The 21,989-nt window shown below is 46.1% G+C and overlaps 1 protein-coding gene across 1 annotated transcript in view; it reads right to left on the bottom strand.

The window, feature by feature from the left end:
• zgc:153372 (uncharacterized protein LOC767695 homolog) overlaps nucleotides 1–17,693 on the bottom strand; it is a 39,357-nt gene extending 21,664 nt beyond the window's left edge. The window contains exons 1-4 of the mRNA XM_041210986.1: nucleotides 17,405–17,693; nucleotides 8,534–8,664; nucleotides 4,119–4,269; nucleotides 1,735–1,871 (exon numbers count right to left, since the gene is read on the bottom strand). Coding sequence (XP_041066920.1) covers nucleotides 1,735–1,871; nucleotides 4,119–4,269; nucleotides 8,534–8,664; nucleotides 17,405–17,443 — 458 coding nt within the window. The 5' untranslated portion in view covers nucleotides 17,444–17,693. The remainder of the gene's footprint in view (nucleotides 1–1,734; nucleotides 1,872–4,118; nucleotides 4,270–8,533; nucleotides 8,665–17,404) is intronic.
• Nucleotides 17,694–21,989: the final 4,296 nt, after the last annotated feature.

Genomic DNA, 21,989 nt, shown 5'->3' with positions numbered 1-21,989 from the left:
AATGTTTCTCCAAGGGGATTAATAAACTGGTACAGCACAATGTAAAGATCCCATTGGACTGTGGTGAGTTGCTTTCCTCTAATCGGTGCTAGGGGCATCAAGGCTCTAGATTGGGCTCGATTGTGATACCTTTTGTAGTGGAATACCTGCCTCCACTTTTGGTCTGGACATACCCATGATGAAAAACTTGAAGGAGGTATGAGAGAGGCTGCCCATGACTAATGAAACTACCAAAAGCACCCCTGGCAAGGGCAGGTGGTGGTGTAGTGGTATTGTCACTAGACTAGTACTCCAGCAACCTAGGGCAATTCTCTAGAGACCCAGATTCAAATCCTACCACAGCAGGTGGTGAAATTTGAACCAATAAAAATCTGGAATGAGAAGCCTGATAATGCCCATGAAACCATTGCCGATTGTCATAAAAACCCATCTTTTTTATTCATTCACGGGATTTGGGCTTCGCTGGCTGGGCCAGCATTTATTGCCCATCCCTAGTTGCCCTTGAGAAGGTGGTGGTGAGCTGCCTTATTCAACCACTGCAGTCTCTCTGGTGTAGGTACACCCACAGCGCTGTTAGGAAGGGAGTTCCAGGATTTTGACCCAGCGACAGTGAAGGAACGGTGATATATTTCCAAGTCAGGATGGTGAGTGACTTGGAGGGGAACTTCCAGGTGGTGGTGTTCCCATCTATCTGCTGCCCTTGTCCTTCTAGATGGTAGTGGTCGTGGGTTTGGAAGGTGCTGCCTAAGGAGCCTTGGTGAATTCATGCAGTGCACCTTGCAGATGGTACACACTGCTGCTACCGTGCATCGGTGGTGGAGGGAGTGAATGTTTGTGGATGGGGTGCCAATCAAGTGGGCTGCTTTGTCCTGGATGGTGTCAAGCTTCTTGAGTGTTGTTGGAGCTACACTCATCCAGGCAAGTGAAGAGTATTTCATCACACTCCTGACTTGTGCCTTGCAGATCGTGTACAGTTTTTGGGAGTCAGGAGGTGAGTTACCCATCACAGGATTCCTAGTCTCTGACCTGCTTTTATTTGCATTTATTGTGCAAACTGATCTGTCCGAATCTACTTTGTTTTGGACGGATGCTGAGCATCTAAATCTGATTCTTTCATATCATCACCCATCTCGCCATTTAAAACTCCAGGAATTTTGCTTTTCGCAAATGTTTGGAAAGTAACCTCCTGTTGGACTGTTGCTTTTGTGTTTAATTAGAGTTGAAGTACTTGCAATTTCTGGAATGCTTTTTTGGAATGATTCATCAACCCATTTTTCAGATTCAGAGAAGAGCCGCATAGTTTTAATATATACCATAAGACACAAAACAAGGCAATAATCTTAATAATGTTGTATTTTAGTATGCTGAAAATAACAAAATACTTTAATTCTAGCCTTGATATCTAAGTGATGTTGGGATGGCAAAACAATTACTGGATTTTTATATGCCTAGTCCAGTTCAGGTTCACTAATGTCCTTTAGGGAAAGAAATCTGCTTACGTGTGACTCCAGACCCACAGCAATGTGGTTGACTCTTAAATGCCCTCTGAACAAGGCCAATTAGGGATGGACAATAAATGCTGGCCTAGCCAGCGATGCCCACACCCCACATCCCATGAACAAATAAAAAATAATTCAGTGCCTTCAGGAGAGTATAGAAGAGAATTGGCCAACTTAATAAGCAGTCAGATTTAAAAAGACATCAAACAAATCAGCCAGAATTTTCCTGACTTACACCAGAACATCAAATTTGTTGTATTGAATCCCAGCGGCTCCCAGCTTCTCAATGTATCCCTGGACAAACTCTATGTTTGGTTCCTGGTAACCAAACTTCTCCTGATGATATGAGATATACTTTCGTGAGACTTGGATCTGGAGGAAAAATAGAGCAGAGTGAGGAAACAGGGTATCATTCACAGCATGCGTTAGATACAGAGTAAAGCTGCCTCTTCACTATCCCATGAAACACTCCCAGGACAGGTACAGAATGGGGTTAGATACAGAGTAAAGCTCCCACTACACTGTCCCCAACAAACACTCCCAGGACAGGTACAGCATGAGGTTAGGTACAGAGTAAAGCTCCCTCTACACCGTCCCCATCAAGCACTCCCAGGACAGGTACAGCACGGGGTTAGATACAAAGTAAAGCTTCCTCTACACCATCCCCATCAAACACTCCCAGGGCAGGTACCGCATGGAGTTAGATGAAGCATTACAGCATACTGAAGGCAGGAGTGATGCTGGTGGAGCGGCAATGTCACTGGACTGGAGGCCCAGGCTAGGGCACCTGGGGCATGGGTTCAAATCCCATCAAGGCTGTTGGTGGAATTTGAATTCCGTTAACATATCTGGAATGTAAAGCTAGTCTCAGTAATGGTGGCCATGAAACCATTATCAACTGTTGTTTCATGACAACAATTTAGAAAGGAAATCTGCCACCTATATCTGGTCTGGCTTACATGTGGCTCCAAGCCCAAAGCTTAACTGCCCTTTGAATGAAATGGCTGAGCAAGTCACTCAGTTCAAGGGGAATTAGGGATGGGCATCAAATGCTGACCTTCCCAGTGTCATGAATGAACACAAGCTACTGGCTGGAATGCTGCAGGCTGATTCCCAAAGAGGTAATGGAACCTCACCCTGTTGCCAGACAAGGTACCTCTAAAGACATCCAGAAACTAATTGCTCCCTCCGGTAGAGACAATGGGAGATGAGGATCATGTCATCAAGAAATCCTGTGAGCAATGCCCAGACAGATTTGTGAGTTCACTTCCCACTTGGAATACGCAAAGAAGGGTTTAAAAGTGAGCTGAAAAGCTGCCCTGGGGCCTGTCAGTTGGTGGGTGTTCTGAGAGAGAGCAAGTGCTGGAAGTTTGACTCAGAAGTAACCGCCACACACAGTACCCCTGAAATTCGCCATTTTGCAGGTATCCCCGATCTCTCTCCCTCTCTGCCAAACTCAACACTACTGGAACCTTGAAACCGACTATTCGTCTAGCGGAGTCAACTCTACTGGAATCCTGAATCACAATGGCTGCAACACTTAATCACCTACTCCCCAAAAGTCAACTAAATTCTGACATTTAATCTGTGTGAACGTATAGGCAGGTGCTTTATCCTTTCTTGCCTTTAGTGGTTAACATACTTACTCTTACCTTTAACTCAAGAAAGTCTGATCAAATTGGCTCCTTCAAAACCAGAACGATTAGGTCTGGGAAAAAGATATCCACAAAAGGGATCCTATTTAGATTAAACCTTGTTGCGACCAGGAGAGTGGGGTGTTGCTGAATAAAGGCAAGGAGCCAGTTCATCTATCCTCAAACGGGGAGTAACAATTTGGGGGTGTCCCAGTCAGACGGTGACAAATTGAAGGGTCTCACCTGGATCAACAACTTTGGGGAACCTCTCCTGGGGGCGGGTTGTAATGCCAGGGATGCTCATACCCCATGAAACAATAATATAAAAAATTGACAAGGCCTCATTTTAATGTGCCACCCGATAGGTGGCACCTCTGACAGTGCAGCATTGGAGTATCAACATAGCTTTTAGTGGTCATGTCTCTGCAGTGGGATTTGTACTCCACACCTTCTGGTTTAGAGGTGAGATCCTGAGCATTGTCCTGAGTGAAGATGGCAACAGCAGCCAAGGCAGGAGCATAAATAGAGCAGGATTGAAGGCTCAGGGCAGAGCAGAGACCTGCAAGGAGCAACATATGCTCAGTGAATCCAAAAACAACAAAAATATTAAGGAGTAGTGCTGTAGAACAGTAGGTAGGTGATTGCTTGGAGACTGTTATTGTTTTTTGCTCTCTAATTTAGGTCAGTGAGTTAAGCTCAGGAATGTATTTAGTAACCTAATAAATAAAGGTATGGCAGGGCACCTCAATGACCAGATCGAGTTCAGCTATGATGCTATCCACAGTCGAATAGCTTACTTTTTCTTACTATTTTGGCTCACACATGAAGAATGGTTACTTAATTAAGGTACCAGTGAGTAACTCCAGGAATGAAGCAAACCATGAATGTTTGCAGAATAATGGGAATAAACCTGAAGACATATTTATCCTGGAGTCTAGCCGAGAGGACAACAATGACAACATCAATAATTCTCCTATTTCCTTACTAGCTCATCCGTCATGTCCACTCCAATTACATGACCATTGGGTCCCACCAGCTTGCTCAGGAGATAGCTGTCCCGACCAGAACCACTTCCCAAATCCAACACATGACATCCTTCCAGCTTCTCCGGAACTACGAGCCCACATCCAAAATACCTGGAAAACAGCCAAGGAAATGAACAGGGATAGCGAGAAAGGTTGGGAGAGAGATAGAGAAAGCCGGGGCAGAGAGAGACAGGGAGAGCAAGAGAGATTGAGATAGAGAGAGAGGGAGAGAGAGACACACACACACAAAGAAAGGCACAGAGACAGAATGGAAGACAGACAAAGGAAGGGAGAAAGAGATAGAGACAAAGGGAAACGAGACAGAAAGAGAGTTAGTGACAGAGAGACAGGGACACAGAGACAAAGGGAGAGACAGAGACAAAGGAAGGGACACACACAGAGGCAAAGCCAGAATGAGAGAGATGACAGGTACAGAATGAAGTAGATACAGAGGAAATCAAGGACAGGGTTAGACAGAGAGACAGATAAAAATACAAAAAGAGCAAATGAAGACAGAGATGAGAAACAGAAGTAAAAGTCAGGGATAGAGAGAGATTGAGATGGAGATAGAGACAGATAGAAAGGGAGAGAGAGAGAGAGAGAATGAGGTTAATATTCATGTTCCTTGCACTTCTAGCCATTTCCACTGTCACGTGGAAGGAGTCAGTTTTCCAGATTATCCCTAACTGTGAATAATGAGCAATAATGTTGAGTGAGTGTGTCACAGGAGTGGGAGTGGATGAAAAAATTAACTCAGAACACCGGACCTCACTGAACAAAACAGATAGTGCACATTTATTAAATAAATGTGGTGGAGGTGATTGGGTTGCATAGACCTGGGTTTAGGGAAAGCCTTGATTAATGGGATGAAAACTATCCTGTTGCCCATGGAATCTCAGCCTGTCTTCCAACTCCCCTCACCCTGGCCAGTGCATGTCATGCTGGTCCCATCAACCAAGTCACCAGGACCTAGACTGGGCACATCAACCTGTCCACCATCTCCCAGGCTGGTGCCATTAGTCTGACCGCCATGTCCCAGACTGGGTCCATTTCCTCAACTGCTGTATCTTCATGAAATTATATAAAAGAGATTATGTACATGCCTCAAACAACAACAACAATAACAACTTCTGGTTGATTAACACTCCTAACATTAAAAAAAGTTCCAAAGTGCTTCACAGGAGCATTATAAAACAATTTTGACAGCAAGTCACATAAGGACACATTAGAAGAGATGTCTGAAAGCTTGGTCATAGGGTAGGTTTTAGGCAGCATCTCAAAGGAGATAGAGGGCTGGAGAGGTTTAGGGAGGGAATTCCAGAGCTTAAGGACCGGACGATTAAGTCATGGCTGCCAATATGGAGGATTCAAAATAAGGGATGTGCAAGAGGCCAGAATTTGAGAACTGCAGAGATTTCCAGAGCATTCTAGAGCTGGAGGAGGTTACAGAGATAGGGAGGGGCAAGACTATGGAAGGATCCAATTGCTTTCCTTGGCATACAAAGATGGATGCCACCAGCAATGCTTCCACACACGACTATAGGATGCCTGGGCTGCAATGGGCTTCAATGGTCAAGCTGGATGCTTGGAAAATGTTTCCACTGGCTGGGAAATCTAGAACATGGGGTCACAGCCTCAGAATAAGAGGTAGGTCCTTTAGGACTGAAAAGAGGAGCAATTTCTTCACTGAGAAAATTGTGAATCTTAGGAATTCTCTATCCCAGAGAGCTGTGAGGGCTCAGCCATTTAATACATTCAAGGCAGAGATCGATACATTTTTGGGTACTAAGGGAATTATGGGATATGGGAATAGGTCGGGAAGCTGGAGTTGAGGTAGAAGGTTAACCATGATCTTGTTGAATCCGCCAACTTGACCCCTATTTCTTATATTTTTAGGTTGCTCTGTGTGATTCTCCTGAGCCAACAAAATGAGATTTATATGGGGAATGGCCCTGACTAGATTGTAATCTGGACCTAACACTTGGTTGAATGCTACAGGAACAGACATGTGAATTCGTGATTCTCCTGGCCTCCTCCTGACAATTTTGCCTACTATCCTAGCTTGTGTCCTCTGGTACCAGCCCTCCTGCCACTGGAAGCAGTTTCTTCTTAAACTTTTGTATAATTTTATAATATGATATAATATAATAAGGCACAAGTCAGGAGTGTGATGGAATACTCCCCACTTGCCTGGATGAGGGCAGCTCCAACAACACTCAAGAAGCCTGACACCATCCAGGACAAAGCAGCCCACTTGATTGGCACCCCATCCACAAACATTCACTCCCTCCACCACCGACGCACAATAGCAGCAGTGTGTATCATCTACAAGATGCACTGCAGGAACTCACCGAGGCTCCTTAGGTAGCAACTTCCAAACCCACGAATGCTACCACCTAGAAGGACAAGGGCAGCAGATAGATGGGAACCTGGGGGTTCCCTTCCAAGCCACTCACCATCCTGACCTGGAACTACATCGCCGTTCCTTTACTGTCACTGGGTCAACATCCTGGAACTCCCTCCCTAGCAGTTCTGTGGGTGTACATACAGCACAAGGACTGCAGCAGTTCAAGAAGACAGCGTACCACCACCTTCTGAAGGGCAATAAATGCTGGCCTAGCCAATGATGCCCACATGCCATGAAAGAATTTTTAAAAATGTTTTCTATTCCCCATATACTTATATATAATCCAGCAAATTTCTGTTTCGTTTCCCATGTTGTGGATTTAGTTGATTGCAGCCGAAGTAGAATACCTATCTAAGGGGATGAGAGAATAACCTGTGTTCATTCTCCTGAACATTATCTACAGATCCCAATGGAAATTTTATGTTCAGACACAAGGCTAGGGTAGGCTTGGACTCTGTGATGTCCTCCACAGTCAAATAGTCCACCGACATGCACTGTCCTTGCTCATTGCTGGAGAATGATAAAACAAAGAGTAAATATTAAAACAAAGGGTGGTCTGCTCCCTTAGAACTGTAACCCAACAAGATTGGCTATCCACAGCAGGCAGATCACTAAAGGCTAGTGGACAGGGACAAAGAAATGATTCAAAAGCCCAATGTTGGCCTTTACTTCGAGAGCTGGATACAAAGGTGTGGGGGTGACAGTTATATAAAGCTCCTATCAGACCTCATGGAGTAACTGTCTTCAGTTTTGGGCACTACACTTCAAAAACGAACTATTGGCAATGGAGGGAGTGCAGCGTCGATTCACCACAATGATTCAGGTGCTAAAAGGGTTAAATTAAGAGAGCAGGTTGCTCTGACCACTCCAGCCAAAAACTCAAGACAGGAGCCCTCCCATGACCCCGCGGCAAGTTAACGCTGGGAGCAGTGCTCCTTTCTCAGGAGAAGGTCCCTCCTTAGACAGCTGCACAGACAATCGGGTGGCTGGCAGCTTTGTAGTCCCCTCAGTGCCAGCAGGAGCGGTGGCCATGACTGTGACGACAGGCAGTCCCAATACACCAAGGAGCCCAGCTAAGTCTGGGGTTGAGCATCGGGGAATCTCAGTGTGGGGGTTGTGAGGGTGATAGTGGGGGAGGGGGGGGGGGGGGGGGGGGGGGGGGGGCTGGGTTCAAGAGGCTTGTGATGGGGCTAAAGGGTGAGGGAATGGCCAGAGTGGGGGCTATGCCTCTGATGGGCCCAGGGATCCACAGCCCACAAGGCATGGGTAAAATACCAGCAGTGGCAGGATGAGTCTCTTAAGTGGCCATTAATTGGCAACTTAAAAGCCTCAATGGGCTGAAGGGTGGGTGGGCAATGGGCAGCCCTTCAGCTCCACCCACAACCAACTCGTAAAATTTCTGACAGGCCTGGATGGGCAATGGGAAGATGACCCATTCGATTTTACAGTCTTTAAACTCTCGAGAGGGGAAGCATAAAATCCAGCCCCTTGAGTGTAGAAATTAATTAAGGGGTTGGGGGGGGGGGGGGGGTGATCTAAGAGAAGTGTTTAAGATGATTAAAGGATTCTTTAGGGTAGACAAAGAGAAACTATTCCCCCTGGTGGAGGGAGGCCAGAAGAAGGGAGCTTAACCTTAACAAGGTGCAATGTCAGGAATCTCTTCTTCATGCACAGGGTAATGGAATCTGGAACTGTCTTCCCAACAAAACTGTTGAGGCTGGGGGCATCAACTGACATTTTCAAAAGTGGGCTGGATAGAGTTTTGTTAGTCAAAGGGTTATGGAACTAAGGTGGGTAGCTAGAGTCAAGATACAGATCAGCCATGATCTGGTTGAACGGCAGAACAGGCTTGAGGGCCTACTCCCATTGCTCTGCACAGAATGAAGTGTATCAAATTCACACAGCTTCCCATCAGCATGTCAAACCACCCTCCAATGGGTACAAGGCAGTTCCTGGAAAAATAAGTACCTTTGAGTAACCTCCGGGTGGATGAGTGTCATGGCATCACGAGCTGATTTACTGAACGGGGCACACCCTTTTGAGCAGGATACATCGGTCTGTAAGTCTTCAGATCTTTTTAGCTGTTTTCCATAGTAACTCTGAGGCCAATAGAGAAGAGAATTAATCAGATTTCAGGTCTATTTTCATGCCCAGTGATACTGATTAACACAGAGTAAAACTCCCTCTACAGTGTACCATCAGGTACAGCATGTGTTAGATACAGAGTAAAGCTCCCTCTATGCTGTGCCCATCAAACACTCCCAGGACAGGTACAGCACGGGGTTAGATACAGAGTAAAACTCCCTCTACACTGTCCCCATCAAACACTCCCAGGACAGGTACAGCACGGGGTTAGATACAGAGTAAAGCTCCCTCTACACTGTCCCCATCAAACACTCCCAGGACAGGTACAGCACGGGGTTAGATACAGAGTAAAACTCCCTCTACACTGTCCCCATCAAACACTCCCAGGACAGGTACAGCACGGGGTTAGATACAGAGTAAAGCTCCCTCTACACTGTCCCCATCAAACACTCCCAGGGCAGGTACAGCACGGGGTTAGATACAGAGTAAAGCTCCCTCTACACTGTCCCCATCAAACACTCCCAGGGCAGGTACAGCACGGGGTTAGATACAGAGTAAAGCTCCCTCTACACTGTTCCCATCAAACACTCACAGGGCAGGTACAGCACAGGGTTAGATACAGAGTAAAGCTTTCTCTATATTGTCCCCATCAAACACTCCCAGGACAGGTACAGCATGGGGTTAGATACAAAGTAAAGCTCCCTCTACGCTGTCCCCATCAAACACTCCCAGGATAAGTACAGCACAGGGTTAGATACAGAGTAAAGCTCTCTCTACACTGTCCCCATCAAACACTCACAGGGCAGGTACAGCACTGTTTTGATTTATGTTAAAATATTCCGAAAGACCGATAACTTTTAAAAAAAAATTTGTATTCCCTGTGATCAACTTACAGGAATTGCACAAGATTTCAAGCTCTGTTACTTTTACTTTAACAAACAAACTGAATGCAAGTTTAATTAAACATTACTTAGTGTTACGAACGATAGAAAAAAATACCCCTTTTTAATATTTTAACATGATTGATAACCCCATGATGCATACATATACATTACAACATCCTCCCCGCAGGATTAAAGCCTTTATAGGAAATAGTCCACAGCCACTCCCAGCTACCCATGTGTTCACATCTTCCCCTTTTTCTGAGTTGTGACATCGAGTGACTGTTGTGCTTCCCTCAGTTTTCGGAGAATTCCAGAGCCGACTACCAGTAGAAAGGCCTCCTCCAGGCCTCACTAGGGCAAATCTTCCAGAGACTTGCCGCAGACTGTGCCTCTTCGATTAGAGACCATCCTCCCTCCACATTCTGCCTGGTAGCTCACAGAGGACTCGTAGCCTTCTTCATTCTGCCAACCATACTAGCTGCAGCTTTTAGTCTCTGTCCAAAAACTTGGAGACAGAAAGTCTGTCCACAGTCAGCCTCCTCTTTCCTAGAGAAAAGAGCCCCAGCCTGTTCAATCCTTCCTGTTAAGTATAAACTCTCAGCTTTGATATAATTCTAGTAAATCCTTTCAGCACCTTCTCAATGCTTCTATATTCTTTTACTAACATGGAGACCTTGCTGGACACAAATTGACAACAGCATTACCTACAAAACAACAGGACCTGTGCTTGAAATAATGTTTTGAGTTTAAAGAGCTTTGGAATGGCCTGAGGGTGTGAGAATTTCTACATAACCGCAAGCTGTGTTTATTTTTAGTGCCAGTTGGTAGCACCATCTCTTCTAAGTCATGAGGCTCTGCGTTCAAGCATTATTCCAGGACTTGAGCACAAAAATCAAGGCTGACACTCCGGTGCAGTACTGAGGGAATGCTGCTCTGTTGGAGGTGCCATCTTTTGGATGAAATGTTAAACCGAGGTCCCCAACTGCCTGCTCGTTTGGACGTAAAAGACACTGTGGCAACTATTTCCAGGTAAAGCAGGACAGTTATTGCCCCATGTCCTGGCCAATATTTATCCCTCAGTGAACATCACAGACAGATCATCTGGTCATTAACACAAGTCCTGCTTGTGAGGGCTCCCTGTGCTTATGCTGACTGCTGCATTTCCTGCATTTCACCAGTGACTACGCTTAAAAAGTGCTTCAATGGTTGTAAAGCACATTGAGATCCGGTGGTTGTGAAATACGTTACAGCCTTTTTGAAGCTGGCTGCGGCATCTTGCAGTACTGATCTTACCAATAGCCAGCGCTGTTACTCTTTAAAGCATCCCTTTACTGGCAGTTCAATGAACATTATCATCCCAGTTGGTCACAGCTTGCTGTTTGGTTTTATAAAAATCAATATTTTGGCTTTATAAATAATTTTAGTTTGAACCTTATACCTGGACCTTGAGTCTTCATCTTATTCTATTTATAGCCTTTGGAAGAAATTTAATCTCAGCTTGTCCCAAATGTTAATTTGGAGAAAAAAGTAATTCAGCCAAAACAATTGTTTTGCGAACTTTATTCTAATCTTTGCAGAAATTAATGCATTTTTTTAAAGATACAAAAATTCAGTTTTCATATAAAGTTATAAAAAAAATCTTGAGGAACAGCACACTGGGGTCTGAATGATGATTAAGGTGTTAATCACCTTATACAACTCCCAACACCAGGAGGTGTCTGATCAATGTTGCTTCAGTGTTGGAGATCATAATGTTGTTCAATCATAAGCAGAGCTTTGAAATCTACAACAAAAACAGAATTACCTGGAAAAACTTAGCAGGTCTGGCCGCATCGGCGGAGAAGAAAAGAGTTGATGTTTCCAGTCCTCATGACCCTTCCACAGAACTTTGAAATCTACACCCTGTCCATCAGCAAGAGCCCACTAATCCTAGCTTCACCATAACCAGGTCTGCAATGGGGAACAGATGTTGGGAGAAGAATTTGAGCAATGTTAGAAGATTAAGTTTTAAGGGAGCATTTTGAAGGTGGAGAGAGAGAGAGAGAGAGAAAGAGTCAGAGAGAATCCTTAGATTCTGGAAAAGTCCCAGAGAATTGGAAAACTCCCACGTAACACCTTTATTCAAAAGGGGAGGAAGAGGTAACTATAGGTCAGTTAGCTTAGCATCTGTCATTGGGAAAATGTTACAGTCTGTTATAAAGGATGTAATAGTAGAGCATTTAGAAATACATAATATAATCAAGCAGAGTCAGCATGGCTTCCTGAAGGGGAGACCATGCCTTACAAATTTATTAGAATTCTTTGAGCAGGTACCAAGCAGGATAGATAAAGGGGGACCAGTAGATGTAATATATTTAGATTTCCAAAAGGCATTCGATCAGGTGGCGCACACAAGGCTACTTAATAGGATAAGAGCCCATGGTGTTGGGGGTAATATATTAGCATGGATAGACGATTGGCTAACTAATAGAAGACAGAGACTAGGGATAAGAGGGTCATTTTCAGGATGGCAACCTGTAACTAGTGGACTGCCACTGGGATCAGTGCTGGGGCCACAATTATTTATAATATATATTAATGACTTAGATGATGCAAGTGAATGTGCTATCGCCAAGTTTGTGGATGACACAAAAATAGGTGGGAAGGCAAGTGGTGATGATGACACAAGAGTATACAACGGGATATAGACAGGTTAAGTGAGTGGGCAAAAACTTGACAAATACAATATAATGTGGGAAAATATGAGGTTATGCACTTTGGCAGAAAGAATAGAGGAGCTGAATATTATTTAAATGGAGAAAGCTGCAGCACAAAGGGATTTGGGGGTCCTCGTGCATGAATCACAAAAAGCTAGCATACAAGTTGAGCAAGTGACAGGGAAGGCAAATGAAATGTTGGGCTTTATTTCAAAGGGAATGAAGTATAAAAATAGAGAAGTCTTGCTAGAGCTATACAAGACACTAGTTGGACCACACGTGGAATACTATGAACAGTTTTGGTCCCCTTATCAAAGGAAAGATATACTGGCATTGGAGACAGTCTAGAGAAGTTTCACTAGGTTGATCCCGGGTATGGAGGGATTTTCTTATGAGGAGAGGTTGAGTAGGTTGGGCCCGTACTCATTGGAGTTTAGAAGAATGAGATGCGACCTTATTGAAGCATATAAGATTCTTAGGGGGCTTGACAGGGTAGATGCTGAGAGGTTGTTTCCCCTTGTGGGAGAGTCTAGGACCAGAGGGCATAATCTCAGATTGAGGGGTCACCCATTAAGGCAGAGATGAGGAGGAATTCCTTCTCCCAGAGGGTAGTGAATCTGTGGAATTCTTTACCGCAGAGGGCTGTAGAAACTGGGTCATTAAATATATTCAAGACTGAGATAGACAGATTTTTAATCCATAAGGGAATCAAGGGTTATGGGGAAAAGGCAGGAAAGTGGAGTTAAAGGTTATCAGATCAGCCATGATTTCATTGAATGGCAGAGCAGACTCGATGGGCTGAATTACTCACTTCTGCTCCTACGTCTTATGCTCTTCTATGGAGGGAGATAAATAGCCAGGCTGAGGGCTCCAGAATGCAGATGTTGCAATGGATGTGGAGCCCACTGTCCCTCCTGATCAGTCACAGCTGACTGTAAGTACAAGAGCAAACCCGATCTTAGCTGAGGTTACAACCCAGCAGGTTAAAATGATCTCAGACTCCAACTCTTGTGACCTGTGCTATGGATAAGCACTAAAAGTGTCATGCTATTTCCTCTATCCCCCATGGTTAGCCCTTAATTACTCTGTATAGCTCACCGTCAGCCTCTGATTTTTTTTGGGTGTGTGTGTGTGTGCACACGCACCTGTGTTTCAGTGTAAGGGTCCAACACATACAATGTTAATGTGGGTCTGAGTACAGTGGCATAAAACAGCACATGACCTGCACCCAGATTCAGCCGCATGTTGGACGGAGCTGTGTGTACCAGCAAGCATGGAGATAGCTCCTAGCTTGTACCCTTTACTGTACATTTGTGAGTCAATAAAGATGTAAGTATGACTTTGAAGACTTCTTCAGACCTATCGAACTGTAACCAACTTAATGTTTAATTAGACAAGGAACGTCTACCTTGAAGAAGTATTGCTCTTCTCTCCAATAGGATTTCCACCTCTCTCTTTTGCCCTGTTCACCTTCATTGCTTTCCATTTCTCTCCTGGTGTTTGACAAGGTGTTTACTAAAACTCGCTTTCACAGCCATATTTCATTCCTCAGTGACTGAATCCATCTCCGACATACCCCATGTGGATTCCAACTGAAGTTCCATCCCTCATGTTTCAAACCCACCCAGGATTACAGGTATCCCTGGGACATACAACGCTCCTCGGACTGTTGTTCCCATCGCATCCTGATCCACACTCAGTGCCATGCGCCGCCATATGAACACATTCGACCTCTCCCTCCAGCAGCACGGACTCACCCTATCTCTAAGCTGTCCTTGCTCCCAGTTTCATTTTATTCTTCGTCTCATCTGACGCCTCAACAAGAAACTTTGTCTTTTTCTTTCAGGTGCAAAGGAACACAAGCTCCAACAGCTCATCGACACCAACGCCCATCCAGGACCCTCCACCCCTGCCTGTCCCTCCGTCCCCACCCCATCTTCCAATCCCAGCCACAGCCGTGTATTCACTATACCCCCCTGACTTTCCCCTCTTTGATGCTGAACATTCAGTGCTCAACAAAAACTCAGTTTCATACCCTTATGCCCTCACCTCAATGAATTTCGGGCTCGGCACGATGCTGAACTCTTCTGTTGCCGTCTTCGTCTCCATGCTCACTTCTTTGGGCAGGAGTCCTCTCCTTGTTCAAAGGATCCTTTTACTCGTCTCCAATATTCTCCCTCCACCTGGACCCCTCCCTCTGGATTCTGACCTGCTCTTGATCTTTTCATTGAGAACTGTCGGTGTGACATCAGTCGTCTCAATTTCTCTGCTCCTCTCACCCACTCTAACCTGTCTCTCTCTGAACTTGCTGCACTGCGTTCTCTCAGGTCCAACCCTGACATTGTCATCAAACCCGCTGACAAGGGTGGTGCTGTTGTTGTCTGGCGCACTGACCTTTACCTCGCAGAGGCTGAGCATCAACTCTCAGACACTTCCTCCTACCTCTCCCTGGACCATGACCCCACCACTGAACATCAAGCCATTGTTTCCAGGACTGTCACTGACCTCATCTCCCCTGGAGATCTTCCCCCCGTAGCTATAAACCTCATAGTTGCCCAACCTCGGACGGCCCGCTTCTACCTCCTACCCAAAATCCACAGACAGGACTGTCCTGGCAGACCGATCGTGTCAGCCTGTTTCTGCCCCATGGAACTCATTTCTTGTTATCTTGACTCCATTCTCTCTCCCCTTTTCCAGTCTCTGCCCACCTACATCCGCAATTCCTCTCACGCCCTACATCATATTTCCTGTTCCCTGGCCCCAACCGCCTCCTCTTCACCATGGACGTCCAATCCCTCAACACCTCCATCCTCAACGGGAGGGTCTGCGTGCTCTCCGCTTCTTCCTCGAACAGAGGCCTGAACAATCCCCATCCACAACTACTCCCCTCCATCTGACTGAACTTGTTCTCTCACTGAACAATTTCTCCTTAAACTTGTTTCATTTCCTCCAAATAAAAGGTGTGGCTATGGGTACCCGCATGGGCCCCAGTTATCTCTGTTTGTTTATGGGGTATGTGGAACATTCCTTGTTCCAGTCCTACTCAGGCCCCCTCCCACAACTCTTTCTCCGGTACTTCAATGATTACTTCGGTGCTTCTTCATGCTCTTGTCTGGATCTGGAAATATTTATTAATTTTGCTTCCAATTTCCACCCCTCTATCATTTTCCTTCCCTTTCTTGACCTCTCAGTCTCAATTTCTGGTGATAGACTGTCCACCAATATCCATTACAAGCCTACCGACTCCCACAGCTACCTCAACTACAGCTCCTCACACCCCGCTTCCTGTAAGGACTCCATCCCATTCTCTCAGTTCCTTCGCCTCTGTCGCATCTGTTCTGATGATGCCACTTTCCAAAACAGTTCCTCTGACATGTCCTCCTTCTTCCTTAACCGAGGTTTTCCACCCACGCTGGTTGACAGGGCCCTCAACCGTGTCCGGCCCATCTCCCGCGCATCCGCTCTAACACCTTCCTCTCCCTCCCAAAAACATGATAGAGTCCTCCTTGTCCTCACTTATCACCCCACCAGCCTCCACGTTCAAAGAATCATCCTCCGCCATTTCTGCCTACTCCAGCATGATGCCACTACCAAACACATCTTCCCTTCACACCCCCCCCATCCCCACCCCCCCCCGGTGGCTTTCCACAGGGATTGTTCCCTCCGGGACACCCTGGTCTACTCCTTCATCCCCTCCCTACACCTCAACTCCCTCCCACAGCATCTTCCCATGCAATCGCCGAAAGTGCAACACCTGCCCCTTTACTCCCCTTCTCCTCACCGCCCAAGGGCCCAAACACTCATTTCAAGTAAAGCAGCACTTCACTTGCACTTACCTCAATTTAGTCTACTGCATTCGCTGCTCCCAATGTGGTCTCCTCTACATTGGAGAGACCAAACGCAGACTGGGTGACCGTTTTGTGGAACACCTTCGGTCTGTCCGCAAGCATGACCCAGACCTGCCTGTCACTTGCCATTTTAACACACCACCCTGCTCTCAAGCCCACATGTCCGTCCTTGACCTGCTGCAATGTTCCAGTGAAGCTCAACGCAAACTGGAGGAACAGCACCTCATCTTCCGATTAGGCACTTTGTAGCCTTCTGGACTTAATACTGAGTTCAACAATTTCAGATCATGAACTCTCTCCTCCATCCCAACCCCCTTTCTGATCCCCCTTTTTCCAATAATTTATAATTTTTTTACACTATATTTTTTTCTTTTCCCTCCTATTTTTAAATTTATTTTGATCTATTGTTTCATCGCCACCTTTTAGTCCATTTTGATCCCTTACCTCCACCCCACCCACACTAGGGCCTTCTGCCACTAGCTTGCTTCCCTTAATGTCCCCATTAGCACATCCTTTAGATAATATCACCACCGTCAACACCCCTTTGTCCTTTTGTCTATGACATCTTTGGCAGTCTCTTCTTGGCCTCCACCTATCACTGGCCCTCTATCGAGCTCTCCTGTCCCACCCCCTTCTAGCAGCTTATAACTCATCTCATTTCTATATGTCTTAGTTCTGATGAAGAGCCATACGGACTTGAAACGTCAACTGTATCCCTCTCCGCAGATGCTATCAGACCTACTGAGTTTTTCCAGGTATTTTTGTTGTTGAACTATAACCAACACCTGACAGCATGTGTCTGTTTGTGTGTGTGTGTGTGTGTGTGTGTGTGTGTGTGTGTGTGTGTGTGTGTGTCTTTCTGTCTGTCTGTTTCTGTGTGTGTCTGTCTGTCTCTGTGTATATCTGTTTGTTTGTGTGTGCCTCTGGCTGTGTGTACATGTCTGATATAGTTAGCTTTGTGTGTTTGCATGTGAGTGTGTGTGTGAGGGTCTGTTAGTCTATATATGTGCCTGTGTGCATGTGCACCTGTGTGTAACATAGTGGTGTTAGGACCTAGTGGGAGTAAGAAACACAGGAATAACTGGCAGTCGCCTTGAGTAATGGGCAACACCCTGTGTCTAATGCTCACCATTGTTATGGTAATAAGTTCCCAAATTGAATTGAAATACGATTCTTTCTAAAGTGAGTTCTCCCACATTAGCACTGAATTCTGCACCTCTCCCTCATGCAGTTGCTGCTCCCTTGCTTTTCAAGAGTGTATGCTGTGTGTTACACATTAAACTAAACAGTTTGAATAATGTCACAACAATGCCCCAATCCTCTTACCTTCACCTGATCCCGAATGGAGGTGTCCTCCAGGCTCATGTCTGTGCAGAGGAAGGGGGTTGAGGCCTGAAGTCAGCACAAAATCCTTGCCTTTAACAGGGCCTGACTGCAGTGTTCAACACAAGAGATTTACAGCGTCCTCTACTCTGTCGTCACAGACTGGCTGGGGCAAAGGGCACTGAATGGCCTCACGCTAAAACCTGATCAGTGGAGGACATGAGCTTTGCAAGAACAATGAGGAATAAATGCTGGCCTTGCCAGCAGGGCACGCACAACTCTTCCTGGCACCTTCCTGGTTGGTGGCAGGAGTTGCAGGCAGTGAAAAGAAAATCATGACATTTTTATTAATAACTGAAATGGGTTGGACGAGGCACACCCAACACTTTGAATGGTATGTGTAATTTGATCATTGCCAGGCAAGCGGACCCCAGAATTTGAGACGCTGCTGGGAGCTTGTCCGGGGAAGTTGCAAATCATGTGAGCAGGGTGATACAATGACGTAGTTAGCTTTGTGATGGATGTTTTGTCAGGTGTTCTGCGATTATATTTACGCCTCGTTCTTGGACTGGAAAAATAAAAGACTTTATACTCCAATTAGTCAGTTAGTTGCACCTTTGGAATTTTATGCTTTTCTTCCTTTTTTTCTGAAAGCAATAAGAATACATAATTTGGGAATGAAGAGGCCAGTGGTCAAGGCTGCAATTTTAAGGCAGAAACATTGATCATAATTCAATAGCACAGGCACAGTCACTGTGGCCAGTGACAAAGTCACTGTGGCCAGTGGCACAGTCACTGTGGTCAGTGGTCCAGTCTGACACACGTGGCAAGGCCTGATGCCATCGCCCTGCACACAGCCAGACTGGCTGCCAGCTGACCCTCACTGAGGGATGGCTTGAGGGAGGGGGAAGACCTTCCACCTGCCGCTGGCCTGTGGCAAGGACTTCACCCAATCAGGCTTGCTGCCTGAGCTCCTGAGCATTCATACAGGGAGAAGCCTTTCCGTGGTGTGAAATGAGTGATTCAGAGGCCGGAATGCTGCCTCCCTGCTCCTAACCTCCTGCTATAGTTCAGCCCAACATCTACGCACATCTTCCGGATTGGCACTACCCACCATGCCCATCGTTGCTGGTTCGACTCACCACCAGCATATCACCCACTGGGGCAGGCAACAAGCGGCTCCCAGTTCAGAGTCAGCTTTGTAGGTCCTGGGCGCAAGTGCACCAATTAAGTAGGCATACGCAGTCCCAAAACAGATGCTTTTCATTCATTCATGGAATGTGGGCATTGCTGGCAAGGCCAATATTTGCTGCCCATCCCTGGTTGCCCTGGAGAAGGTGGCGGGGAGCTGCCTTCTTGAACCGCTGCAGTCCATGTGCTGTTAGGGAGGGAGTTCCAGAGTTTTGATCCAGCAACTGTGAAGGAATGGAGATATATTTCCAAGTCAGGATGGTGAGTGACTTGGAGAGCGACAGAACACAGCGCACACAGCCCTGCCACTGATGTCTTTAAGCTTTCTATCCCTGTGTATGTGTTCTCTTGTGCCTAGTTTAAATAAATAAACCCACAACGTGTTTAGCCAATTCCTTATGAGTGATTGGTGACTTAAAATCGTTATAAAAACACAACAGTCTATTGTTCCCTGAACCCTGGGGAAACCTGCGATCACCGCAAAGCCTCTGGCTTGTTCAAGTTGACTGTGTCGGTCCATTGAAAATGCAACTTACTGACCTGCCCTTCGAAACATTGCATCTGTAAGGCCCTTAATACAGTGATGGGCAGCAGGCTGCGTAATGCCTCTGAGGCCTCCGCAGGCTGCCTGAAAGGATTCAGTGGCAAAGAAATTCAGTGCAACAGGCACCTTTACAGCTACTGGCTTTGGATGACCACCCACGCAGTTGGAAGCTATCTCCCCTGCCATCATCTCACAGACAGAGGTCACTGCCGCTCTGGAGAGCCTTAGTCTCCTCTGGCAATGTGTCTCTGATATTTGAAGGTAACCTATTTAGCAGCATAAGTCCCTAGCGCCTGCTCCAGCGTACTGCCTCCATCGGCTACTTGCTCTGGCATGGGTCTGTCACCCTCATGCATCACCAGTGCATCCTGACCCTTGCTATCTGGCCTTCTTCCTCTCTCTCTCAATCTCCTCCCCCTGGCTGGAGGATGTGTCTTCCACAGATACCACGATCGCCATGGATACCACTACCACCATGTTTTTACAACCAAAAGGATGAGGTACAGTGGATGGTCTAAATCCACTTTTCTGCAACTACATGGCCTTAAAACAGCAAAGGCAACCCCCCTGGAAACACAGCTTCCAATAGCAGACGATAGCAGCACTCACAGCAACCTGGTCTGCTGAGGTCAAACTAAGGACCCAGCTGATGACGTTTAACCCATCATAATCCTTCAGTGAAAAAACAAAACAAAAAAAAACCCACCTGGCGTGATTCACACCCTCTAAGAGTTTTACTTTTCCCTTCAAATTATTATTCCAGTCAATTGCCACATTAACAAGCTTAACTAAGCAACTACATTGTATTTGAATGAGATGGGTGGGTTCTCTCAATTTCTAGGCCCATCCGCCCTACCGTATAATCGAGTTTGGGTGTGATAATGTCGGAAATGCGATCCAACTTCATCATGCCTGACACTATGTCAGCATAGTTGCAGTACAGGCCTGTTTTTGCCACATGTTATTCGGCCCGTTGATTCTACTTCTCACTCTACAGATGCTGCTAGACCTGCTGAGTATTTTGAGTATGTCCTATTTTTATTGCAGGTTTCCAACACCTGTAGTGCTTTGCTGGAGTTTAGGAGAATGAGCGGAGTGTGGTTGCTTGTCAGGAATATCATGCCTTCTGCATATATGTCATCCCTATGACCATCCCAGCTCTCCACTGGAACTGTTCATGTGTCTAGCTGAAGCCTGTGCCCTGAACTACGTCCCCTCCCCTATGGCAGGGACTCAGGAGAACAGAAGACCAGGAACTCGGGCGGGGATGGAGGGGAACAAAGCCTGGGACTTGGGGTGGTGGTGGTCATGGTGCTGTGTGTGTGTGTGAGATGGCAGGAATGGTGTCAAAAAGGACAGGAACCATGGAGGTGCAAAAGATCCAAAATTTGGGGTGAGGGAGGAGGTCGGGCACTTGGGGCAGGGGAGAGGGTTAGGAACTCAAAAAAGGCATTAGCAACTTTTCATCCCAAGGATCTTGACAGGAACATTATAAAACTAAGTATGACACTGGGCTACATAAGGAGATATTAGGTCAGATGACCAAAAGCTTGATCAAAAAGTTTGTTTTAAGAAGTGTTTTAGAGGAGGAAAATGAGATACAGGGGCAGAGAGGTTTAAGGAGGGAATTCCAGAGCTTAGGGCTAAAGTAATGAAGGCATGGCTGCCAATAGCGGAGCAATTAAAATCAGGGATGCCCAAAAGGCCAGCATTAGATGAGCTCAGATACCTCAGAGGATTATAAGGACAGGAGGAAGTTACGGAGACATGGTGAGATTTGAAACCAATGATCAGGATTTTAAGATTGAGGCATTGCCCAAACAGAAGCCAGTGTCCGTCAGTTAGCACAGGACTAATAGGTGAATGAGATGTTTCACGTTAAGACATAGGCAGCAGACTTTTGTCTGAGCTCAAATACATGGACAGTAAAATGTGGGAGACCAGCAAGGAATACATTGACATAGTTAAGCCTGGAGGTAACAAAGGCATGAATGAGGGTTTCAGTAGCAGATGGGCTGAGACAGAGGTTGAGCCAGGCAATATTATGAAGATGGGAATAGGCAGTCTTAGTGATGACATGAACATGAGGTCAGGAGCTCATCTCAGAGTCAAACGTGACACCAAGGTTGCAAAGAGTCTGATGTGGTCAACCATGTCAAAGACTGCAGACAGCCCGAGAAGGATGAGGAGGGAAAGTTTACTCTTGTCAAAGCCACAAAGGATGTACATTGTGATTTTGGTATGAGCTGTTTCAGTACTGTGGTAGAGGTGGAATCCTGATTGGAGGGATTCAAACATGGAACAGATGAGAATGGATTTGGGAGGTGACAACACATTAAGGGAGAAAAAAGGAAGCTTGGAAATATGTCACCATTCCTTCATTGTCGCTGGGTCAAAATTCAGGAACTCCCTCCCTAACAGCACTGTGAGTGTACCTACACCACACAGACTGCAATGGTTCAAGAAGGCAGCTCACCACCACTTTCTCAAGTGAACTAGGGATGGGCAATAAACGCTGGCCTAGCCAGCGATGCCCATGTCCCATGAATGAATAAAAAATAGGACAGTTGGGTTAGTGCAAATAGGGTTGAAGTGTTTACATGCAGCGAGTCTTGGGCAACATTCAGGCTTGGGATAGTAAATGGCAAGTAACTTTCGCACCACACGAGTGCCAGGCAATGGCTGTCTCCAACAAGAGATAATCTAACCATCTCCTCTTGGGGCTGGATTTTACACTAAATGAGGGGGTAAGGGAGGTGGAAGGGGAAGGGCACAGTCTGCTCACACCTGCCCGTACTGTTACATTAAGTCGAACCAAGTATGAGCCAGCCAATTGGCATGGTGAAGATGGGC

This window comes from Carcharodon carcharias, chromosome 18 (assembly GCF_017639515.1).
Source record: "Carcharodon carcharias isolate sCarCar2 chromosome 18, sCarCar2.pri, whole genome shotgun sequence".
NCBI classification, from domain to species: Eukaryota; Metazoa; Chordata; class Chondrichthyes; order Lamniformes; family Lamnidae; genus Carcharodon; species Carcharodon carcharias.
Note: the sequence above shows the minus strand (reverse complement) of the source record. Positions and strands in the feature narration are given on the sequence as shown.